General features: G+C 54.1%; 1 protein-coding gene across 3 annotated transcripts; it reads left to right on the top strand.

Moving 5' to 3' along the window:
- The first annotated feature begins 3 nt into the window (after nucleotides 1-3).
- Nucleotides 4-18,673, top strand: SS18L1 (SS18L1 subunit of BAF chromatin remodeling complex). Of its 3 annotated transcripts, none has more exons than XM_070419664.1 (12): nucleotides 4-301; nucleotides 1,521-1,559; nucleotides 7,048-7,124; nucleotides 7,856-7,940; nucleotides 8,188-8,332; nucleotides 8,766-8,963; nucleotides 10,426-10,587; nucleotides 11,007-11,111; nucleotides 11,898-11,990; nucleotides 12,791-12,910; nucleotides 15,037-15,164; nucleotides 15,715-18,673. In XM_070419664.1, the coding sequence occupies exons 1-12, from the start codon at nucleotides 233-235 to the stop codon at nucleotides 15,739-15,741; spliced, it is 1,248 nt and encodes a 415-aa protein (XP_070275765.1). In that variant the 5' UTR covers nucleotides 4-232; the 3' UTR covers nucleotides 15,742-18,673. The 3 variants fall into 3 exon arrangements, with proteins under 3 accessions (XP_070275765.1, XP_070275766.1, XP_070275764.1); XM_070419663.1 differs by lacking the exon at nucleotides 1,521-1,559 and adding an exon at nucleotides 6,404-6,599 and having other exon boundaries at nucleotides 253-301; XM_070419665.1 differs by lacking the exon at nucleotides 1,521-1,559.
- Nucleotides 18,674-18,980: the final 307 nt, after the last annotated feature.

The raw sequence follows: 18,980 nt of genomic DNA, 5'->3' as shown, positions 1-18,980 counted from the left end.
GTCGGTCCCCAAGAGGCGACGCGTGGGGCTGGGCCTCGGGGACCGGGGGTGCGGGAGGGGGCGCGGCGGTGGGCCCGCAGACAGCGCAGCGGCACCGGCGAGGCGGACGAGCCCACGACGGGCTCCCCCGCGCCCCCACCCCCCAGCGACTGCAGAGAATGAACACCTTGGGCTGCCGAGCGCAGCGGGGGAAGAAACCCCGATGATCTTGTGTTGAGCTCGCGCCGCGACCATGTCGGTGGCCTTCGCGTCCGCCCGGCCGAGAGGCAAAGGGGAGGTCACGCAGCAAACTATCCAGAAGGTAGGCGGGGTCCCGCGGGCCGAGGGCGGTGCGGAGTGCGGCCGTGCGCGCGCGGGGCCGGGACGTGGGCAGCCAGCGGGCGCGGGGCGCGAACAAAGCCGGGGCGCAGCCGATGCCGTCACCCTGCCGGGCCCCACGAGCGCCCCGCCACCAGCCTGCGCCAAGATGGGCGGGGGCTGCGGGTAGGGGTGCTGGACGGCGGGGCCGCGCGACCTCGGGATGGTGTCCGAAGGGCCGTGTCCGCGGACCAGCCGGGCGCAGTGCGGACTCGCCGCCTTCGGGCACCCTGCGCCGCGGACAGGGGCGTAGGGCGGCTGGGCCGGCGCCCTCGAAATGGTGTCGGCGGGTTGGGGGTCGTGGGCTAAGCCAGGAATCGCCGGGCCACACCAAGCGCGGAGGGGTTTCCGTCTGACTGGCTAAGGCTGTGGCGCAACCCCGCGGGCGGCCCCTGGCCCCAGGGCCCAGCTTGGCGAGTGGAGGTGGCCCAACAGCTGGCCACACTCACCTCTCAATCAGGTGCTGGCACTCCGAAGCACAAAGGGGCACGTCCCGAGTTTGCGATGCCATTCGCCTTCAGGCTCATCCGCGGCCCTTTGAGGAGTGCAGGACCCCTCGGGGTGGACCTGCTGGCCAAGCTTTGCTGCCCTTATGCGCGTGTCAGAGTGTGTCTCAGCCTGACGCCGGGGCCAGCATCCTTACCTAACAGCAACTTTACAGATTCGCTTTGTGATCTTCTAGAGATAACGTTTACATGGAATTGGGGGCAACTGTAACAAAACCCTTACATTTTGAAGTTCAGATTTAGTATTTTCTGCTGTTTCTCCAACGTTTTTGGTAGCTTTGCTTATTTCTTTCTAAGCTTGGACTTCATGGGGTTAACAGCAGTATTCCTTGGTTCCCAGGAGCCTTTCTTTCCCTGAGGGCATTCACCCCAGTGCCCTGCCCCTCTTCTTGATGATGCCAGGATCTGTGAACCTTGTCTGTGTAAGAACCCCTCTGCTTGGCTCAGTAAACATCTCAGTTTACTGAGATGAGTCTCAGTAAACTCTAACCAGGAAAAGCTAGTTGAAAAGCAGCAGAAATACAGACTTAAAAGTCTGGCATTTTTGTTTATTACGCACTTAGGTGGTGCTTACTGATACCAGGCACTGCTCTAAGGCTTTGCAGATATTAACTCATTTAATTCCTTGTGGTAGTTACTGTCATTCTCACTTTATAGATATGGAAACTGAGACAGAGGGAAGCTAAGTGCCTGATGGTTAGTGATGGATCCAGGAGTTGAACCCAGACAGTGGCTCCAGGATTTGCCCAGCCATAACACCTGATGTGGGAAGACGTGGTGCAGCGTCAAGTGCTTGCTCAGAGACACCGGCAATCACTAGGGCCTCCGGGCACTCTGGCTCTTGGACCTTAAGTGTGATGAGCAGAGACGCCAACTTTCGCCTTCAACATTCATCCAGTTATTGGCACTTTGCACTCTCTTCTTAGTAAAGCTCCCCAAATTTTCCAGGCAAAAGCCCTGCTCCCGAACATCAGATCAGAAAGAAGGAAACTGTTGCTCATTGGAAATGGGTCTTCTAAATTAGTTGTCATCTGATTTGACCTGATTGAGCCAGCCATCTGTATACTCACCTTGGTGTTTTGACAGTGAATTTATGTACCCAGGGGTCTTTTACTTGCAGTTTGAGAAGGCCATGAGAGGTGTGTGACCCACACTCACATGAGCTGTGTCCACAGCGTGTGCTCATGCTCAGAGCATTGAGAAAAGCCAGGGTTTTTCAGAAGCTGCTTGGTAGTGAGGGAGCAGGAACCAAACAGCTTGTCCTTAGAGCATATTTGCATAGGATTCTGCCAGGCAAACTCCTACTCAACCTTCATGGCCCCACTCAAATGTCCCCTCCCTCATGCTCCTTTGGCAGTCATGTGCTGAATTTTGACACATTGTTTGGGCTTCCACGTTTGCATGTCACTGAATTATTTGCAAAGTCCCAGCCTGTCAGTGCCCAGTACATACTAGAGCATCCATGACACTGGGTATGTCACTGGAAGTGTTTGGGATAGGTAGATGTATTTGTTTCTTTTGGCTGCCATAACAGGTTACCACAGACGGGGTGGTTTAAAACAGGAAACATTTTCTCAGTTCTGGAGGCTAGAAGTCAGGGTTGGTTCCTGTTTGGGGCTTTGGGGGAGGATCGGTCCCTTGCTTTCCTCTGAGCTTCTGGTGGTTCCTGGCAGTCCTCCAAGCTCCGTGGTGTGTGGACGCATCACCCCATCTCTGTCTTTGTCTCATGTGGCCTCTCCTCTCTGTGTGTCTAAGTGTCCAAATTTCCCTCTTCTCATAAGGACACTTGTCATAGGATTTAGGACCCACCTGAATCTGGACTGACCTCATTTATCTGAACTCCACTACGTTTGCAAAGACCCTGTCTCCAAGGAAAGTCACATTTACTGGTCCCAGCGGTTAAGATCCAACCTATTCTGAGGATCACAATTCAATGCAATACAGAGGCTGTGTGGAGGAGGGGTGTTCCAGACAGAAGAACTGAGGAGCAGAGGTGGAAGGGTCTGGAAGATCCAGGGAGTTGCAGATGGTCCTGCCCATGGTCTGCGTGGAGCAGGCATGAGATGCAAATTAGAGGGGCAGGGAGTGCCTGCTGATCTGGGGAGCCAGGGCGGGGGTTAAGGTGGTGTAGCCTGTGGTGACCAAAGACAGTTTTGATGCAGCGTGAGATGCAGGTGGAACTGCGCTTTGGTGAGAGCCATAGGGGACCGTGAGGTGGAGATGGGCAGTGTCCCAGCAAAGTCCAGTGGCCTGCAGGCCAGGACCTGCCCTTTGCAGCTCTTCATCTTCACTGGTTCGGGACCAGGGAGCCCCTGCTGTCCAGTGCTGTGCTCCCGACACCACTAGCCATCTCCCTGGACTGTGAGGCTGGGTTTGGGTTCCTTGGAGGGGCCCCTGGGCACAAGGCCTTGGCTGGCATGCAGGTGCCTCCTTGCTCCTTGGCACAGGTAGTTGCTTAATAAATTTAAATTTCACCCAGCCGCTGTAGGTGAGTGGTTGAGCATTTACCTGTGAACCAGGAGGTCAGGGTTCGATTCCCGGTCACCGCACATGCCCAGGTTGTGGCTCTATCCCCAGTGTGGGGCGTGCAGGAGGCAGCCCATCAATGATTGTCTCTCATCATTGATGTTTCTATCTCTCATTCCCTCTCTCCCCTCTCTGAAATCAATCAATCAATTTAAGTTTCATTGTTACTGTTTGTATTGGTTTTCTCTGCAGTCTTGTCCTTCTGTGCCAGCACCTTGTGCAGGGGAGACAGTTCCATGGGAACAGGACAGAGCTGATAGGCAGGTGGGCATCTGGGTGTTTGCCATGTGGGTTGGGAATAGGAAAGTGAGACCAGCGAGGGCAGGTGCCATGCCCAAGGTCTGAGAGCCAGGAAGACGTCAAAATCAGGCCAGTCCTGCTCTGTTGTCCGTGTCGGGGGTCGGGGTGGGGAGCGGGCTCTCTGGGCTCTGTTAGATGTGAAACTTGTTGCCTTCCAGAATGTGGGCTAATTCGGTAAGGAAGGTACATTGGCTATTTTCAAAAATTAGAGCTGTCCCCATGGCTGCAAATGGCTTGGGGACTCCAAGCCTCCCTTCACTTGGCTAATTGATCATTTTAGGCAGTTGTCACTGAAAGTGCTTTCTCCCCAGGGGTGGGAGGGGGCACTGTCCCCTCACTCCTGTCCTTGGGCCCACCCTGGGAGGGTGGGGATGGACCCCCTTAGCTGGGTAGTGGCCTAGCGAGAGCCAGGGTTTCCCTCCTCACTTCTTGTTTCCAGGTTAGATTCTGTGCTGATCTATATCACGCCTGCACGTGAAGAGTCATGGTGCTGCGGTTGTTAAAAGTCCGGAGTGATCCGCCTCGTGCTGTCTTTCCACTTCCCAGCAACACCCTCTTGCCCTTCTCATCGCTAAACCAAGTGGCGCTTTTTAGATGTTTTTAGTTCTAGGCTCTGTCTTCGCTGGCTCCAGCTGCTATAGATGAGGCACTTAAACAGCAGGCATTTCTTTCTCAGTTGCCGTGGCTGGAAGTCCAAAGTTGCGGTGCCTAAGGTTTGATTCTTGGTGGTGCCTTCTCCCACTGTCCTCACGTGGTGCACAGAGCTCAGGAGGCTATGCTGTGCTGCCCTCTATCCTGTCTTCCCTCCCCGACCCTCATTTCCCTGGAGACACCTTCCCCCTCCCTCCCGAGCCCTCCCTACCCATTTCCTGCCAGGTGAGCAGTGGGGAAGGTCCAGGGATCTCAGCCTCCTCAGCCTGCTGCGTTCCCCAGTGTGGGCTCCCTGGGTGGCACAGTGTCACTTGCAGCACCTGGGGTCTGCTGATCCAGTTATCACCAGTCCATTTGCTTCTAGAATCCTGCTGATGGCTCAGCTGTCTCAGCCCTGTCCCCTTCGTCCCTATGAGTGTTTGCCTTTTCTGTCCCTAACTCACTGGGGTGGGCCGAGGGGTTGCGGTGCAGCAATCACCGACTTGGCCCTTTCACCAACATGTTCTGGACTTTTTTCCTGAGTGTTTTTTTATTTGTTTGTTTTATTTTTGTTAATCCTCACCCTAGGATATTTTTCCATTGATTTTTTTTCTTTCTTTCTTTTTTATTTTAAAGAGAGAGAGGGAAAGACAGGGAGAAACATCGATGTGAAAGAAGCACATCGATTGGTTGCCTCCTGCATGCACCCCATCCAGGGCCCGGGCCAGGGAGGAGCCTGCCGGACCTCTTTGGTCGGCCGGCCGATGCTCTATCCACTAAGCCAAATGGGCTAGGGCTTCCTGAGTGTTTTTAACTTAGCTGAGACAATATTCTGTGTCCTACTTCTTTCTTTGTTTCTCTCTCTCTCTCTCTTAGTATTTTGTAACATTTTCTCATGCCTTTAGAGACTACAAAAATCGTTTATAATGCTGCTTAACATCTTACAGGTTCTTCCATAACTGCAGGCTTTCCAGCATCGCCCATTTAGCTCCCCCCACACCTGAAGTGGACATGGGTGCAGAAAAGGTTTCAGTACTTAACGCACTGTGTGTCCTTGGGAGAGAATTCTTGCCTGGAGGCGTGGAGCCTTCCAGGGAAAGGAAGCTCTGTTCCAGTTGTTTCCTTTTGTTAACTGATCTGGAGAAAAGAGTCACAATGTGTGAATGACCAGAATGCCTTTTCCTGTTGTTTGAGCACCCTTCACCTGTCCCCAGGTGAGCGTGGCAGGCAGCTTTGGGCTCACAGCGCCCTCTGGTGGCTCCCCATGTTGGCTGGCTGCTGGGTCAACGTGAGAATTGATGTACTTGGGGTACCACCTCCACAGTGGGGACATAGTGGGAAAGCCAGGGGAGGAGGAAGTTGTAATGTGAATAAAAATCAGCCTGGCTGGTGTTGCTCAGTGGTTAAGCATCGATCTATGAATCAGGAGGCCACGGTTTCATTCCCGGTCAGGGTACATGCCCAGGTTGCATGTCCAGTGAGGGGCGTGCATGAGGCAGTCAACCAGTGATTCTCATCATTGACGTTTCTCTCTCTCCCTCTCCTTTCCTTTCTGAAATCAATAAAAAAATATTTTTTAAAAAATTAAAGCAAGAGGAACCAGCCCTGAGGACTTGGAGGCTGAGGGGCAGAGAGGGCAGCTGACCGTGGCCCTGCAGCGTGGTGGGGCCCAGCCCCTATCTCTTCTCCAGGGGCAGTTTGGGCCCAAGGCTCCATAGGAGTAGGGTCCACTATCAGAGACCAGTTAGGTGGCCATGTTGCACAGTGAGGGAGTGGCGCTGGGACCCTGTGCTGGGGTGCCAGGGCAGTGGCAGGTAGGTGGGCCCCTCTGTTCCCTCGCTGCAGGGCCTTACCGTTCAGGGGCCAGCAGAGCTGAGCCTGTCTGGAGGAACCACTGGGACCAGATGACTGGGCACAACCTGGTGGAAACAAAAGGCTTTTCCTTTGGCGATAGTCTTTGGACAAAGGCCTTTCTATTGGAAGTGGCTTGCTGTGGGCTGTTATGCTGCTCCCTCCCAAGCAGGGAGGTTCCTGCATGGACAGCCGTGAATGAGCCGTGTGCTTCTCCATCTCTTCACATCCAGGCAGAGAATGGTGCCCCTGGGTCCGCCCGCTGGCCGTCCTGTGTGCTCACTGGACATTGCACCTGACAGTACCTGCCACACAGCCCTCTCCTCCTACCATCCCATTAGGCCATCCTCCCTCTCCGGCTCCTTCCATCACCTCCTCCTGGGTCTCCCAGCTGCTGTCCCCAGTGGCCGTCCTGAAGAGGTGGCTCTTGTAGGTCTTTGTGATGCTCTGTGGGGATACGAGCTGCCTCCCCTGGGAGGGACGGCTGTGTGGCTGGCCTGTGTGGACTTCACACCCTCCAGACAGATCTTAGGGTCCCCAGTCCCTGGTGTAGATTTTTAACACACCCTAGCTGGACAGATACACCATGCTCTGGGGCCCAAGATGGGGGGCGTCCTGGGGACTGGAATCCCATCTGCAGGTGATGAGAGAACTTGGGACCTGCCCCTGGGGAGGTGGGGGCTGTGTGCTTCGCATGAGGCTGTGGAAAGGGCTCAGCCCTGCTGGCTGAGGTTATACACGTGAGTGGCAATGTGTACACAGAATGCTGACAGCAGGTATTGTCACATCTAGTCAGCGACTGAGCCCTCACCCCCTAACCTCCAGCAGGCACTGTAGATGCACCCACGTCCTGCGCTCACATCTGCTTCTCCCTCAGATGCTGGATGAGAACCACCACCTGATACAGTGCATCCTGGACCATCAGAGCAAGGGCAAAACGGCCGAGTGTGCCCAGTGAGTGACCCCTCCCCCAGCTCAGCTATCAGTGGTACAGGCTCTGCCCAGCGCTGGAAAGGCCTCCATTGGGGGTGTTGAGTGGCCTGGGCGCATTGGGCGGTGGAGGTCACCTAAGCCACTGAGCAGCACCCCTTGAGGGTGACCGCATTGTCCCCCAGGTTGCTCCCCAGAGAGGTATGGGACATTTGAAGGGAAATGGAAGTGTGGGAGGAGAGAGGGCCGCTGGGGAGGCCCCGGCCAGACACTGCTGGCACCTCTGTGAGCAGTTGGAGAACACACCGGGGGAAAGTGGGCTCCATCCAGGTAAGACCTCCAGGGCCGGACACAGAGTAGGTGCATACACTGGGCATCAGAGCTACCTGGAGGGAGACATGTGTGAGTGGCCGTCACACCCCTGGGCATCCCTCCCAGCACCTCCTCGGGCATAGAGGATCGCATTAGCTAGGGGCATCTGCGAGGGCTTGCCCGCACCCCGTCTCTGAAGAAGCCAGGTGGCACATCCTCCTTGACCACCACCTTGAGGTTTTTGCAGCGTTTTGTCGTTGGACGGGCACCCACTCCCCACCTGGCCCATCTGGGACTGCAGAGCACTCTGCTGCTTGCCCTGTCCCCAGGTGTCCTGTGGAGTCAGTGTCCCCGGGCGGGATGCAGGGCAAGCTGTCCTGGGTGAACTTTGCTTTGGGTTGGCCTGTGGGCTCCCCTGCTTACCACACGCCCCTCGCATGCAGGTACCAGCAGATCTTGCACCGGAACCTGGTCTACCTGGCCACGATCGCGGACTCCAACCAGAACATGCAGTCCCTGCTGCCCGCCGTGAGTGCCAAGGGGGCGGGGGCGGCTCCCATCCTGCCCAGCACAGTCAGGCACTGCCTCAGACCGCCAGCGAGGGAGCAGAGGTCTGAGGTCTTACCTGGCATAGCCAAGGTCACCAACAGGGAGTGAGAAGGGGCAGGTCCTCCCATTATAAGGGAAGTCAGCTGGACAAGTCCCTGCAGTGGCTGTTGGTTGGTGGTCATTATCAGAACTGACCTTCCTCCCCATAACCTCCTGTTGCCCACAGCCGCCCACCCAGAACATGAACCTGGGCCCCGGAGCGCTGTCCCAGAGCGGCGCCAGCCAGGGCCTGCACTCCCAGGGCAGCCTCAGTGATGCCATCAGCACTGGCCTGCCCCCCGCCTCCCTCATGCAGGGCCAGATCGGCAATGGTGAGCACCCTGGTTTGGGGTTTGGGTTTGCGGTTGGTTCTTGCAACAGTGTCACCAATGCAGGCTCCCAGGTAGCCACACAGGACAGCGCGAAGGAGACCCCTCTCTCCAGAGTTCCTGGCTGCGGGCCAGCTGCAGTGCCAGGTGCAGGGGCCCGGGGTGACACGCAGAGAATGACACCTCGTTCCGGTTCTCCTGCTGTGATTTGCACCTGAGGTTAGAGCCACTTCGACTCACAGCGTAGATTCCGTGGGTTCCCTGACGAGAATGGAAGTGCTCCTGTCTGCAGCAGAACTGTTGCTGGCCACTGGGACCTGTTAGTGACGGCACAGCGCATCTACCCGAGGAACCGGGGTGTCAGGCAGAGAGCCCGGCCTGCCGTCACAGGTGGCTTTAGATGGGTTGAAGGCGTCCTCACCGTCTCTCCTGGCAGGTCCAAACCACGTGACCCTGCAGCAGACGGCACAGAGCACGCTACCCACAACCTCCATGAGCATGTCTGGCAGCGGCCACGGCTCGGGGCCCGGCTACAGCCACTCAGGACCCTCCTCGCAGAGTGTGCCCTTGCAGGGCCAAGGTGCCATCAGCAACTACGTGTCACGGGCCAACATCAACATGCAGTCCAACCCAGGTAACACCCCGCCCGGCCCAGCCCATGTGCACACCTGTCCCTGGGTCCCTCCAAAGTGTTCAGGTCACACACAGGCTGCCCTGCTGGGCACGGGCTAGTGCTAAGGAGGGGAGGGGTCCCGAGGGCTGCCCCCCTGGAGCTCCCCAGGGCCAGGGGTTGGTGAATACAAGTCAGGTAGTGCCCGGCTTTAGGGGGCCGAGTCTGCTCCCCACGGCACCCAGGAAGGCTCTGCAGAGGGTGCCTGGGTTCTGCTGAGAGGACAGGACCCAGCTCACTTGGGTGGGGGGAAGGCATAGTGGGGCAGAGAACTACAAGGGCAAAGGGGTGGCCAGGGGGCCTGGGCGCTCTCCCTAGCGGGGCCCCCAGAGCTGGGCTGTCCATGGTGGCCTTGGGGTGCTGAGTACTCAGGGAGCATCAGGTCCAAACTGAGGTGTCCCATGAGTATCAAACAGTGGGTTTCAGAGCTCAGTCCAGAAAAGGGGGTGTGAGGCGTACTCAATGTGTTAGTAGTAATTACATGCTGGAAATTATCATATTTTGTACCTATTAAGTCAGATAAAGTCTATTACTAAGACATACTTCATCTGTGTTTTTTTCATTCTTTTTTTTTTTGTTAATTCTCGCACAAGAATATTTTTTCCATTGATTTTTAGAGAGAGTGGAACGGAGGTAGACAGCAATGTGAAAGACACATTGATTGGTTGCCTCCCACACGGGCCCCTGACACAGGCTGGGGATCAAACCTGTAACCCAGGGACATGCCCTTGACCGGGAATTGAACCTGCGACCCTTTGGTCCACTGGCCAGTGCTCTAACAAGTGAGCAACACCAGTTAGTTAGGGCTCTTTTCATTTTTTTTTTAAATCCTCACCTGAGGATATTCTTCCATTGATTTTTAGAGAGAGTGGAAGAGAGAGGGAAAGTCAGAGAGAAACATATATGTGAGGACAGGACTGGGGTCACTTGGGTGGGGGGGAGGCATAGTGGGGCAGAGAACCAATATAGATTGGTTGCCTCCCACATACACCCCGACCAGGGCCCTGGCCGGGGAGGAGCCAGCAACTGAAGTTCGTGCCCTCGACCAGAATCGATCCCAGGACCCTTCAGTCTGTAGGCCAACTCTCTATTCACTGAGCCACACCAGCTAGAGCTCTTTTCACTCTTGACATGGCTCACATTCGTTGTGTTGGGTGTTGCTGAGTGAGAGCTCTGAGCAGGGTGACATGAGCAGGACAGGTGGCCTGGAAGCCTGTGGCGTCTTCTGAGTGTCACCATGGTGAGAGTTGGTGCCGAGGTTCGCTGGTAGGAAGTGTGACAGGGAAGGGAGGAGACCATCCCTAGGGGGAGCCCGGGGATACAGGGAAAGCTTGCCTGGGAGAAGGGCACCTTTGGGCCTGAGCCAGGGGGTAAGGTGCCGCCCTGGGAACTTCTCGGGGTTATTCGGGTCTGTCGTGTCGCCCAGTGTCCATGATGCATCAGCAGGCTGCCTCGTCCCACTACAACTCGGCGCAGGGCGGGAGCCAGCACTACCAGGGCCAGCCCATCGCCATGATGGGCCAGAGCGGGCAGGGGAGCAGCATGATGGGGCAGCGGCCCATGGCGCCTTACCGGCCCTCCCAGCAAGGTACCGCCATGCGCCTGCAGTCCATGTGCTCCCTTCCAGGGCTGGGAGGACGCTGTGTGTGTGTGTGTGTGTGTGTGTGTGAGAGAGAGAGAGAGAGAAACCACGCGTTTTTTGGTATTGCACAAGGAGTACGCTGCGGGTTGGAGCCCAGGGGGGCCACGAAACATTGAAGTTTGAAAGCCAGTGTCTTCACAGGGGGTGGACGAGGCTGGAGTGCTCAGTGGGGTCACAGGTGGCTGTGTGGCTGCAGTGGGGTGGGCAGCTATGTCTAAGCGACAGTCAGGTGTAGAGGGCTCGGTGCGGCGCAGTGCCGCGGTATCCCCGGGGGTGTTGTGGTGGGGCATCTCGATTTGTGGCCCGTCGAGGAGGTGTTCGTGGGGCTGAGGCCCCAAGTTCACCCACAGCCCACCCACCTGCAGGCTCGTCCCAGCAGTACCTGGGCCAGGAGGAGTACTACGGGGGCGAGCAGTACGGCCACGGCCAGGCGGCCTCGGAGCCGCTCAGCCAGCAGTACTACGCTGACGGTGAGCCCCCGAAACGCCTCTCGCCACACCCACCCTTCACGCCCGCCCACCCGGCGTCCCAGTCCCTGTGCCTGAGTGACTGGCACCTGCGCGGCCACTTGCCTCCTCGGGCTGCTCATCTCTCTTCCCCAGAGGCAGTGATGCAGGCCCAGCTGTGGGACACTGAGCAGGTAGCTGTGGCTACTTTAGGGGAGGGACGCAGCGGCCTGTGAAACGCCTCCAGGAAGGTGACGGTCTTATGACACTCGGCTCCCCGCTGATCAGTCGTATTCCCGCTGAGGATTTTCCCTTCGTTGTCCCCTCTGTCACCTTTAGTAGTCCCAGGTTTGGCAGGTGGCATTTATGGTGGTCGGAGGGGATGGCTGGGGAGGACTCCCAGACAGCAAGCCAGCAGGATCGGGTTGGGGTCGCGGAGATGAGCACGGGGCTAGCCAGGCCCCACATAGCATGAAGGTCTCTGCGGGGCACAGCACCCCAGATGGGATTCCCCAGAGCAGACGGCGGATGGCAGCCATGCAGCAACGTTGGCAGCCAACGGCCATGATGCCTGCCGCGTGTCAAGACTGAATGTAGTCAGTACTCAGGGCACTGAGGGCCGTGTGGCCATCTGCGTTCTACTTACAGGGACCAGTGGTGGGCTCCTTCATGGGCTCCATCTGTGAGGAACTGATCCTGCCAGGCTCTGGCCACTGCCCGACCCCATGGCACTGCCCACCTGACTCAGGCTGCCCCCGCCCCTGTGTCTGGTGGTTAGGTCCCTGACTGCCAGCCATCGTCTGCTTGCAGGGCACAGCGATTATGCCTATCAGCAGTCATCCTACTCGGAGCAGAGCTATGACCGGTCCTTCGAGGAGTCCACGCAGCACTACTATGAGGGCGGTAAGCACAGTGCCACGCGGGAGGGTGGTGTGCCCCCACTGAGATGCTGGTTCGCAGGCACCGGGCACGCTTAGAGCAGTGCCAGAGCTCTGTGGGGCCGCGTCGACTTCTGGAAGTGGGAGGGCAGGCGGGGCCTGGGTCCCGCACACCTAGTGCGGTCATGAAGCAGGAGGGCTGGCCACAGGGGCGCAGGCATCCAGACTCTGCTCTGTGACAAGCTGTGTGTGCAGAGCGGCCCCCAAATGCCGACTTTGCCAAGAGACCAAAGGAGGAGGCAGACGAGGCCAGCTTGTGGGTTAGTGGGTTTCACAGGGTTCTACGTGCAGGAACAGGTCCTGGGTGGCGGCAGGGCGTTCAGATCTCCGCACCCTTCACCCCAGACCACCCACACTTATGCTCCTAGAGATGGACCACAGGTCAGGAAAGCGGTGTGGAGGGTCAGGGAACCAGGAAGCCAGGCTCCGGAGGCCCTGGCACCAGGTGATCCAAGAGGGAGACGGCTAGGGAATCTGCCGGCCGAGCTGTAGCGCCTGCCCACCCCTGCTGCAGACACCCGCTGCCTTCAAGCCACCAAGTGACGCTCCAGGCGTGGATTTGGGGGCAAATACTCGCAGTTGGTTTTCGGGTGGGTGCCAGCTGCCCTCACTCCCGAGAGAGGAGAAGCAATCAGCTCCCAGGATGGCGTGGCCTCAGTGTCAAGTGCCAGCTTCCTGCTCTGGAAGTCAGAAGTGGGGAAAGTGAGGTTCCTAGACAGCCCCTGGCAAACAGCAGACATCACCTGCGTCTCCTCCACTCTGCAGGGAACTCGCAGTACAGCCAGCAGCAGGCGGGGTACCAGCAGGGCACAGCCCAGCAGCAGGCGGGGTACCAGCAGCAGTACCCCAACCAGCAGAGCTACCCGGGCCAGCAGCCAGGCTACGGTAAGAGGGCACTGCCCGTGCAGCACACAGCAGTGCTGCCCGGCACACGCCTCCTGCACTTTGACGGGGTGGTTTAGGGTGTGTTGTGGGAAAGCTGCGAGGAGAGTCCTATTGTCGTGCGACTGTCACACTAAGAGGCCGATGTCGGTCCATCACTGCGGTCCAAACCCACAGGGGATTCAGACCTCACTAGTTTTCCCTGAATGTCCTTTTCTGCCCGGGACCCTCTGGGCTCCTTACGCTCCTCTGGGCTCGGAGAGTCGCTCTGACTTTCTCTTTGTTTTTTGTTGTTTTTTTTTAAATCCTCACCCGTGGATATGTTTTTTTGATTTTAGAAAGAAGAAGGGGGAGAGAGAGAGAAACATTGATATGAGAGAGAAACATCAATTGATGGCCTCCTATACTCGCCCTGACCGGTAATCGAACACGAAACCAAGGTTTGTGTCCTGACCGGAACCCACGCCCACAACCTGTTCTTGGTGTGCGGGACGATGCCCCAGCCAGCTGGGCCCAGCAGGCTCTCCTCTTTCCTTGGGATGACACTGGGCTGTGGGCTTTGGAAAGACCACAGAGGTGAGGTGCCCTTGTCACCTCCTGTCAGCATGACGCCTCCATGCTGATCTCGGTCACTGGGTCAGGGGGCATCTGTCCAGTTACAGCTGCTCCCTCCCCCTTCTGTAATATTTGGGAGGGAGTCCCCGAGTGCAGGCCACACTCTAGGGCAGGGGTCCTCAAACTTTTTAAACGGGGCCAGTTCACTGTCCCTCAGACCGTTGGAGGGCCGGACTATAGTTTAAAAAAAAACTATGAACAAATTCCTATGCACACTGCACATATCTTATTTTGAAGCAAAAAAACAAAACGGGAACAAATACAATATTTGTATTTGCATGTGGCCCGTGGGCCGTAGTTTGAGGACCTCTGCTCTAGGGGGTCTACATGGATTGTTTAGAATTCTGTCGGGAAGATCTATCTCCTCCTCCACTGAGTCATTAATCACCATTTATACAAAGACGACTTCGTGGTCAGCCCCCAGGGGCACTTTATTTTTAGTTAATACAGAAATGTCACAAAAATCAGTCACATGGAGAAAATGCAAAAAAGTGAATTTGTGAATATAAAGAATTCTATGTAGCACATTTTCAGACTACAATGCAGTAACACTAAAACTATGTAACAAGGCCTGGCTGGAATGGCTCAGTTGTTTGAGCATCGATCCAGGAACCAAGAGGTCACTGGTTCGATTCCCTGTCAGGGCACATGCCTGGGTTCTGGACTCGATCCCCAGTGCAGGAGGCAGCCGATCGATGATTCTCATCATTGATGTTTCTATCTCTCTCCCTCTCCCTTCCTCTCTAAAATTAATTTTTAAAAAAGTATTCATACACACACACACACACACATATAGCAAGAATGTAACTAAATAATAAACAACAATGAAGAATGTTAAAAATTCTCTTAAGTTACACCCGGGGGTCAGGGAAGAAATGCTATACAAAAATTACAGAATATTTTACCATGAAAATATAAAGAATTTCATACTATATGAAATGCTGCCATGTAAATGCCTGTATTCATAAGAAAGAGAGTGAGAGAAATATAACAAACTAAATCTCTAAATTCCTTTAAAGGGAAAGCAACACCCCCCCCCCCCCCAAATATAGAAATAGAAAAGCCAGATAAAAATCCGCAAAACAGAAAGAAGTCATTATTTGTATGAGGTGGCGTGGATGTTAGTCTCACACGTTGGGCTGTCATTCAGGGCTTGTTTATTTTGTTGTTCACGTCGTCCCAGCGTTGGCTGCTGTGCCCTGTCCTTTGTGTTCTGAACATTTGCTTATTTCTGGGACCATGATGCTGTCCTCCCCCAGCCTCTCTGAATTCTCCCCAGAGCTTAGTTTCCACTGCCTTTTGTATGTGTGTTCACTGGTTGCTGTGAACTCACATGGGCCACAGTGACCACCATGACATGAAGCTCTTGGGGCAGCAGGCGGGGTACTGGACAGCAGCTCGGCCTGCTGAGCGCGCTCGCTACGCAGATTTGCCCAGGAGACCTGGGTCTGCTGTCTGGAGCTTTCCAGGGGACAGGGCGTGGTGGGGTGGCCTCATGGCTGCTGTGTTCCCAGGGCCGGCCCAGGGAGCCCCCTCACAGTATTCCAGCTACCAGCAAGGACAAGGCCAACAGTATGGGAGCTACAGGACGTCACAGACCGGCCCGTCCGCGCAGCAGCAGCGGCCGTACGGCTACGAGCAGGCAAGCTTTCTAGATGTTTCCCCACACGTAGGTCTGCATGTCTGTCAAAACATAACAGGTTCTTCTGTGGTCACGAATAGTGAGGTGAACCAGCCGTCTTCCAGGGTGTTATTCTCTGACCCGGTAAGGTTTTAAAAATTACCTGGATGTGCAGCTCACCCTGATCAGACTGCTGGTTTTGTGCACCGTCAACTCACTTGGAGTCTGGCATTCTCTCCTGCCGCAGAGGCTCACGTGTGCCCTTCCCTCTGCATGCTGGGGTCACGGCAACTAGACACTGATGGCCACACTTTTAGAGCTTGGGTCTCATCCCACAGAGCTGGATGCTGCTTGGGGGCCAGGATGGAGCCGGGCAGAGAGTGCTAGAAAGAGGTCCTAGGGGGCCAAGGGCTGGCTCAGACAACCAGAGGGGCCCTCTCTCCTGGGAAAGCCAGTGACTGCCCTGTCCGCTTGTTTGCCTGTCACACCTTCCTTGTCTCATCCCGCACATTAGCCGGGGTGGGGGCTTCTACTTGTGTCTGGGTATAATCTCTGCCCTGGTCTCTTGCAGGGCCAGTATGGAAATTACCAGCAGTAAGGGACAGCGTTCTTGGTGGAGCCTTGTAGTGGTGTGTCCGCCGGCGTGGACCGACCTGTGGCGGTTCTGACAAACTGTGGCCCGTCGGTTCCCCCTCGCCCCACACGTGTCGCATGTGAAGTGTGCACATTTCATGCTGGGTATGACGCCGAGTGTGCCGGAGGCTTGGGACTGCGCGCTGATGGTGTGACGTACCTGGTGCTGTGTATAGTATCATGTCCACATGGTGAATGGAGACGTCGATGTTTCTAGCTAGCTTTAGGGTCCTCTTGCCATCAGAGTATTCTGTGCCCAGCGATGGGAATCTACAAGATGCCATAGTCAGTGTATCGTATAAACAGACCTTAGGTCCAGCTCTCCTCACGCAGGGTAAGGTGGGTTGTAAACCTGTCTCACTGGTGACCCCGCAGCTGGACCTGCTCACGCGGCCCTGGGTGCAGCCTCTTCCCGGGCCTTGGTGGGGCGGGGCGTTGTCTGTGTCTTGGGTCTGTTTCTGTTAAAGACTACATATGTGTCACGTGGAGAGGCTGCGAACTGCCCAGGACCTCCCGGAGCTCATTGCCTCTCTCGCTGATCCCATCTATCCAAAAAGCTACATGCTCTCCTTTTAAAAAGTAAAGCGAGATCAATGACTGTTGCAGATATGAGTCCACGAAGGCAGCCACCTTTAGCCCAACCCCAGGAGGCAGCGCCAACGCGCAGAGAGGAGGTGCTCTGACAGGGCTTGGGCTCCGGCCCATGTTTACCTGATGGTCATTTTGGGGGTTTGAATAGTAAATGTGCCCCATTCTAAATTTATAGCTTAAAATAGTGACACCAAACTTTCCACACAGTTGGCAAGTTGTTCGTTTTATGTTATTTCTTCCACGACCTGCTTGTTCACATCTCCAAGCAAGCGTTGCTTTTCTTTTAGGGCAGTGGTTCTCAACCTTCTGGCCCTTTAAATACAGTTCCTCATGTTGTGACCCAACCATAAAATTATTTTCGTTGCTACTTCATAACTGTAACGTTGCTACTGTTATGAATCGTAATGTAAATATCTGATATGCAGGATGGTCTTAGGCGACCCCAGTGAAAGGATTGTTCGACCGCCAAAGGGGTCGTGACCCACAGGTTGAGAACCGCTGTTTTAGGGACATCTAAAATTTACAACTAAATTTTAAAAAGAACCCCACTGAGGGTATTGTGGTGTTCCTAGTGAAAAGGAAAGTTTTCACTTAGAGAAATGTGAATAATTTTTACATTCCCAGGACTTTAAATCCTATTTAAATTCTGGGCAAGCACTATAGACAGCTCACTTGGAAAAGTCTGGTCAGAGGAAAAATCCTACATTTCACTAAGTAATACTGACATGTTGTCAATATTTACTTGGGTAATATCTACTTTTACTGTGAATCCTTTAAAAACATCTTTGGATGAATGCTGACATTTCCAAGAACAACCAAGAAAATACAAAAAATATCAAATTCTTGATACATCAGATATACTAAGATAGAAGCGTTTATTTTATAGGTATACTGGTATTGGCTTTAAAAAACCCTAGACACTGGTAAGGGCTTAAAAATATATATCTATATTCAATGACTGAGATGAGAGCTCTTATTTGCTAAATGACACAGGCATTAGCAATGTCATCTCCCTTGATTTGTTTTGTTCTTTCCTGACAGTTGTCATAGATCTAATTTGTAGACTCAATCAGGAACTAAAATTTCCCATTGAAAATGTTAAACATTTTAGATAACCGTGAAACTAGGTTATTTTTATTTCTTGCCATCCTGGGAATATTCCTTTTATGTGTGTAGGGTTGGCTTTTTTTAATGAACACTTTTTTTTAAAGAAAAGGACACTTGAAAGTTATCCTGAAACTTCAATCTGAAATGTCTTACATTAAGAATTTCTTGAATGTTGTGTATATATTTTAAAAAGCACTTTGTGAAATAGTTTGTACATTTATTTCCTTATTTATACTTGATTTTTGGTGTTAATATATTTAAGGAGTAATAACAGAATGCTTATTTAATGCAGGGGTGGGGAACGTCTCGCCCGAGGGCTGTATAAAGTCTGAGAAATCATTTGGTCTGGCCCTGCCAAGGCATTAGGGATGAGTTAATTAAATGTTTGACCAAATATAGCAGGCTAATTTTTAAGTTGATAATTTTGCATGGCCTGTGAATGATGTTATAAATACCCAAATGGCCATTGGCAGGAAAACGGTTCCCAAACGATTTAATGTGCTGTCCGTGTTTATGTGACATTATAGGGAAAAAGTGATGCCAGCAATTCGTTGTCGTTAGCTGTGTAATACTTTCTCTTCTGTGATATGAATGTTTGCAAAAGCTTAGGCTAAGATGGACTGTTTGTGCAGTGTGATGGGTGGCGCTTTGTTTTTTATGACTACTTCTACAGGTCAGTGAGATGCAGCAGAAGACTTGGAAATGGGTGCTCGTCCTGCCTCCTGTTGTCCCTGACACCCAGCAGGTCTCAAACTTGGAAAGTGATCACAATTTTCAGAAGTGCCAACAAATTCATATTGGTGTGCAAAAGCTCAGCGCCCACTGGGGTTTGTTCTGGAACCACAGGTGTGGAAAGTACTTAGACCTCGTGCGGAGAATCGGGAATCACGGCAGGGTGTGCATGGTCGCCAGGACCTCCGGGGAAGCCCAAGTGGCCTGAGTTTGCCAGCATATACTAGTATATATTTGAATATTGGGCACCCACTCAGAATTGCACAAATGGAAGACCATTTTCATTTACATTTAAACATTTTTAGCCATTACTTCATTTCTAATTGAACAGGTCAAACTCATCTGTGAGCACAGGACTTTTATTTTGGAGATCATCTTTATTGTGTGTTTTTTTCCAGCCGGTGGAGTTTGGCGTATAAATTGTTTATGCTTTTGGTGTAATTAATAAACTGGTCCTTCAAAAGTCACTCTAAAAAGTGAGTGTTCGTGACGTTAATGGGATGCTCCATGACTTGTACCTGGACCCAGGTGTCTGTCTCCACGTTGAGTCACCCTCCTGGGAAACCTGTTACCTGGGTAGTGTCCAGCGGGCCACCTCGGGCAGGCTGTCCTGTAAAGTCTGACGACCCACGGGGGCGGGGAGCTGACCCCAGGACTCTGCACTGTCCGCTACCCCGCGCGGACCCCCTCGCTGGGAGCTCCGGCCAGAGTGAAGGTCAGGTATGTGACGGGGAGCGGCCGGTGAGGTCACCCGAGACCACACCCTGATCGAGG

The sequence above is a fragment of the Myotis yumanensis genome, unplaced genomic scaffold (genome assembly GCF_028538775.1).
Source record: "Myotis yumanensis isolate MYYU_CA2020_CCGP unplaced genomic scaffold, mMyoYum1.0.hap1 SCAF_7, whole genome shotgun sequence".
Classification (NCBI taxonomy): Eukaryota; Metazoa; Chordata; class Mammalia; order Chiroptera; family Vespertilionidae; genus Myotis; species Myotis yumanensis.
The sequence above is the reverse complement of the archived record's forward strand: the minus strand, read 5'-3'. Positions and strand labels throughout refer to the sequence as shown.

Coding starts and splice junctions, on each gene's coding strand:
- SS18L1 (XM_070419663.1), top strand. CDS start 6,411: ATGGTGCCCCTGGGTCCGCCCGCTGGCCGTCCTGTGTGCTCACTGGAC. Junction 6,600..7,047: donor GTCCTGAAGAGGTGGCTCTT/GTAGGTCTTTGT, acceptor CTTCTCCCTCAG/ATGCTGGATGAGAACCACCA. Junction 8,964..10,425: donor CAACATGCAGTCCAACCCAG/GTAACACCCCGC, acceptor CGTGTCGCCCAG/TGTCCATGATGCATCAGCAG.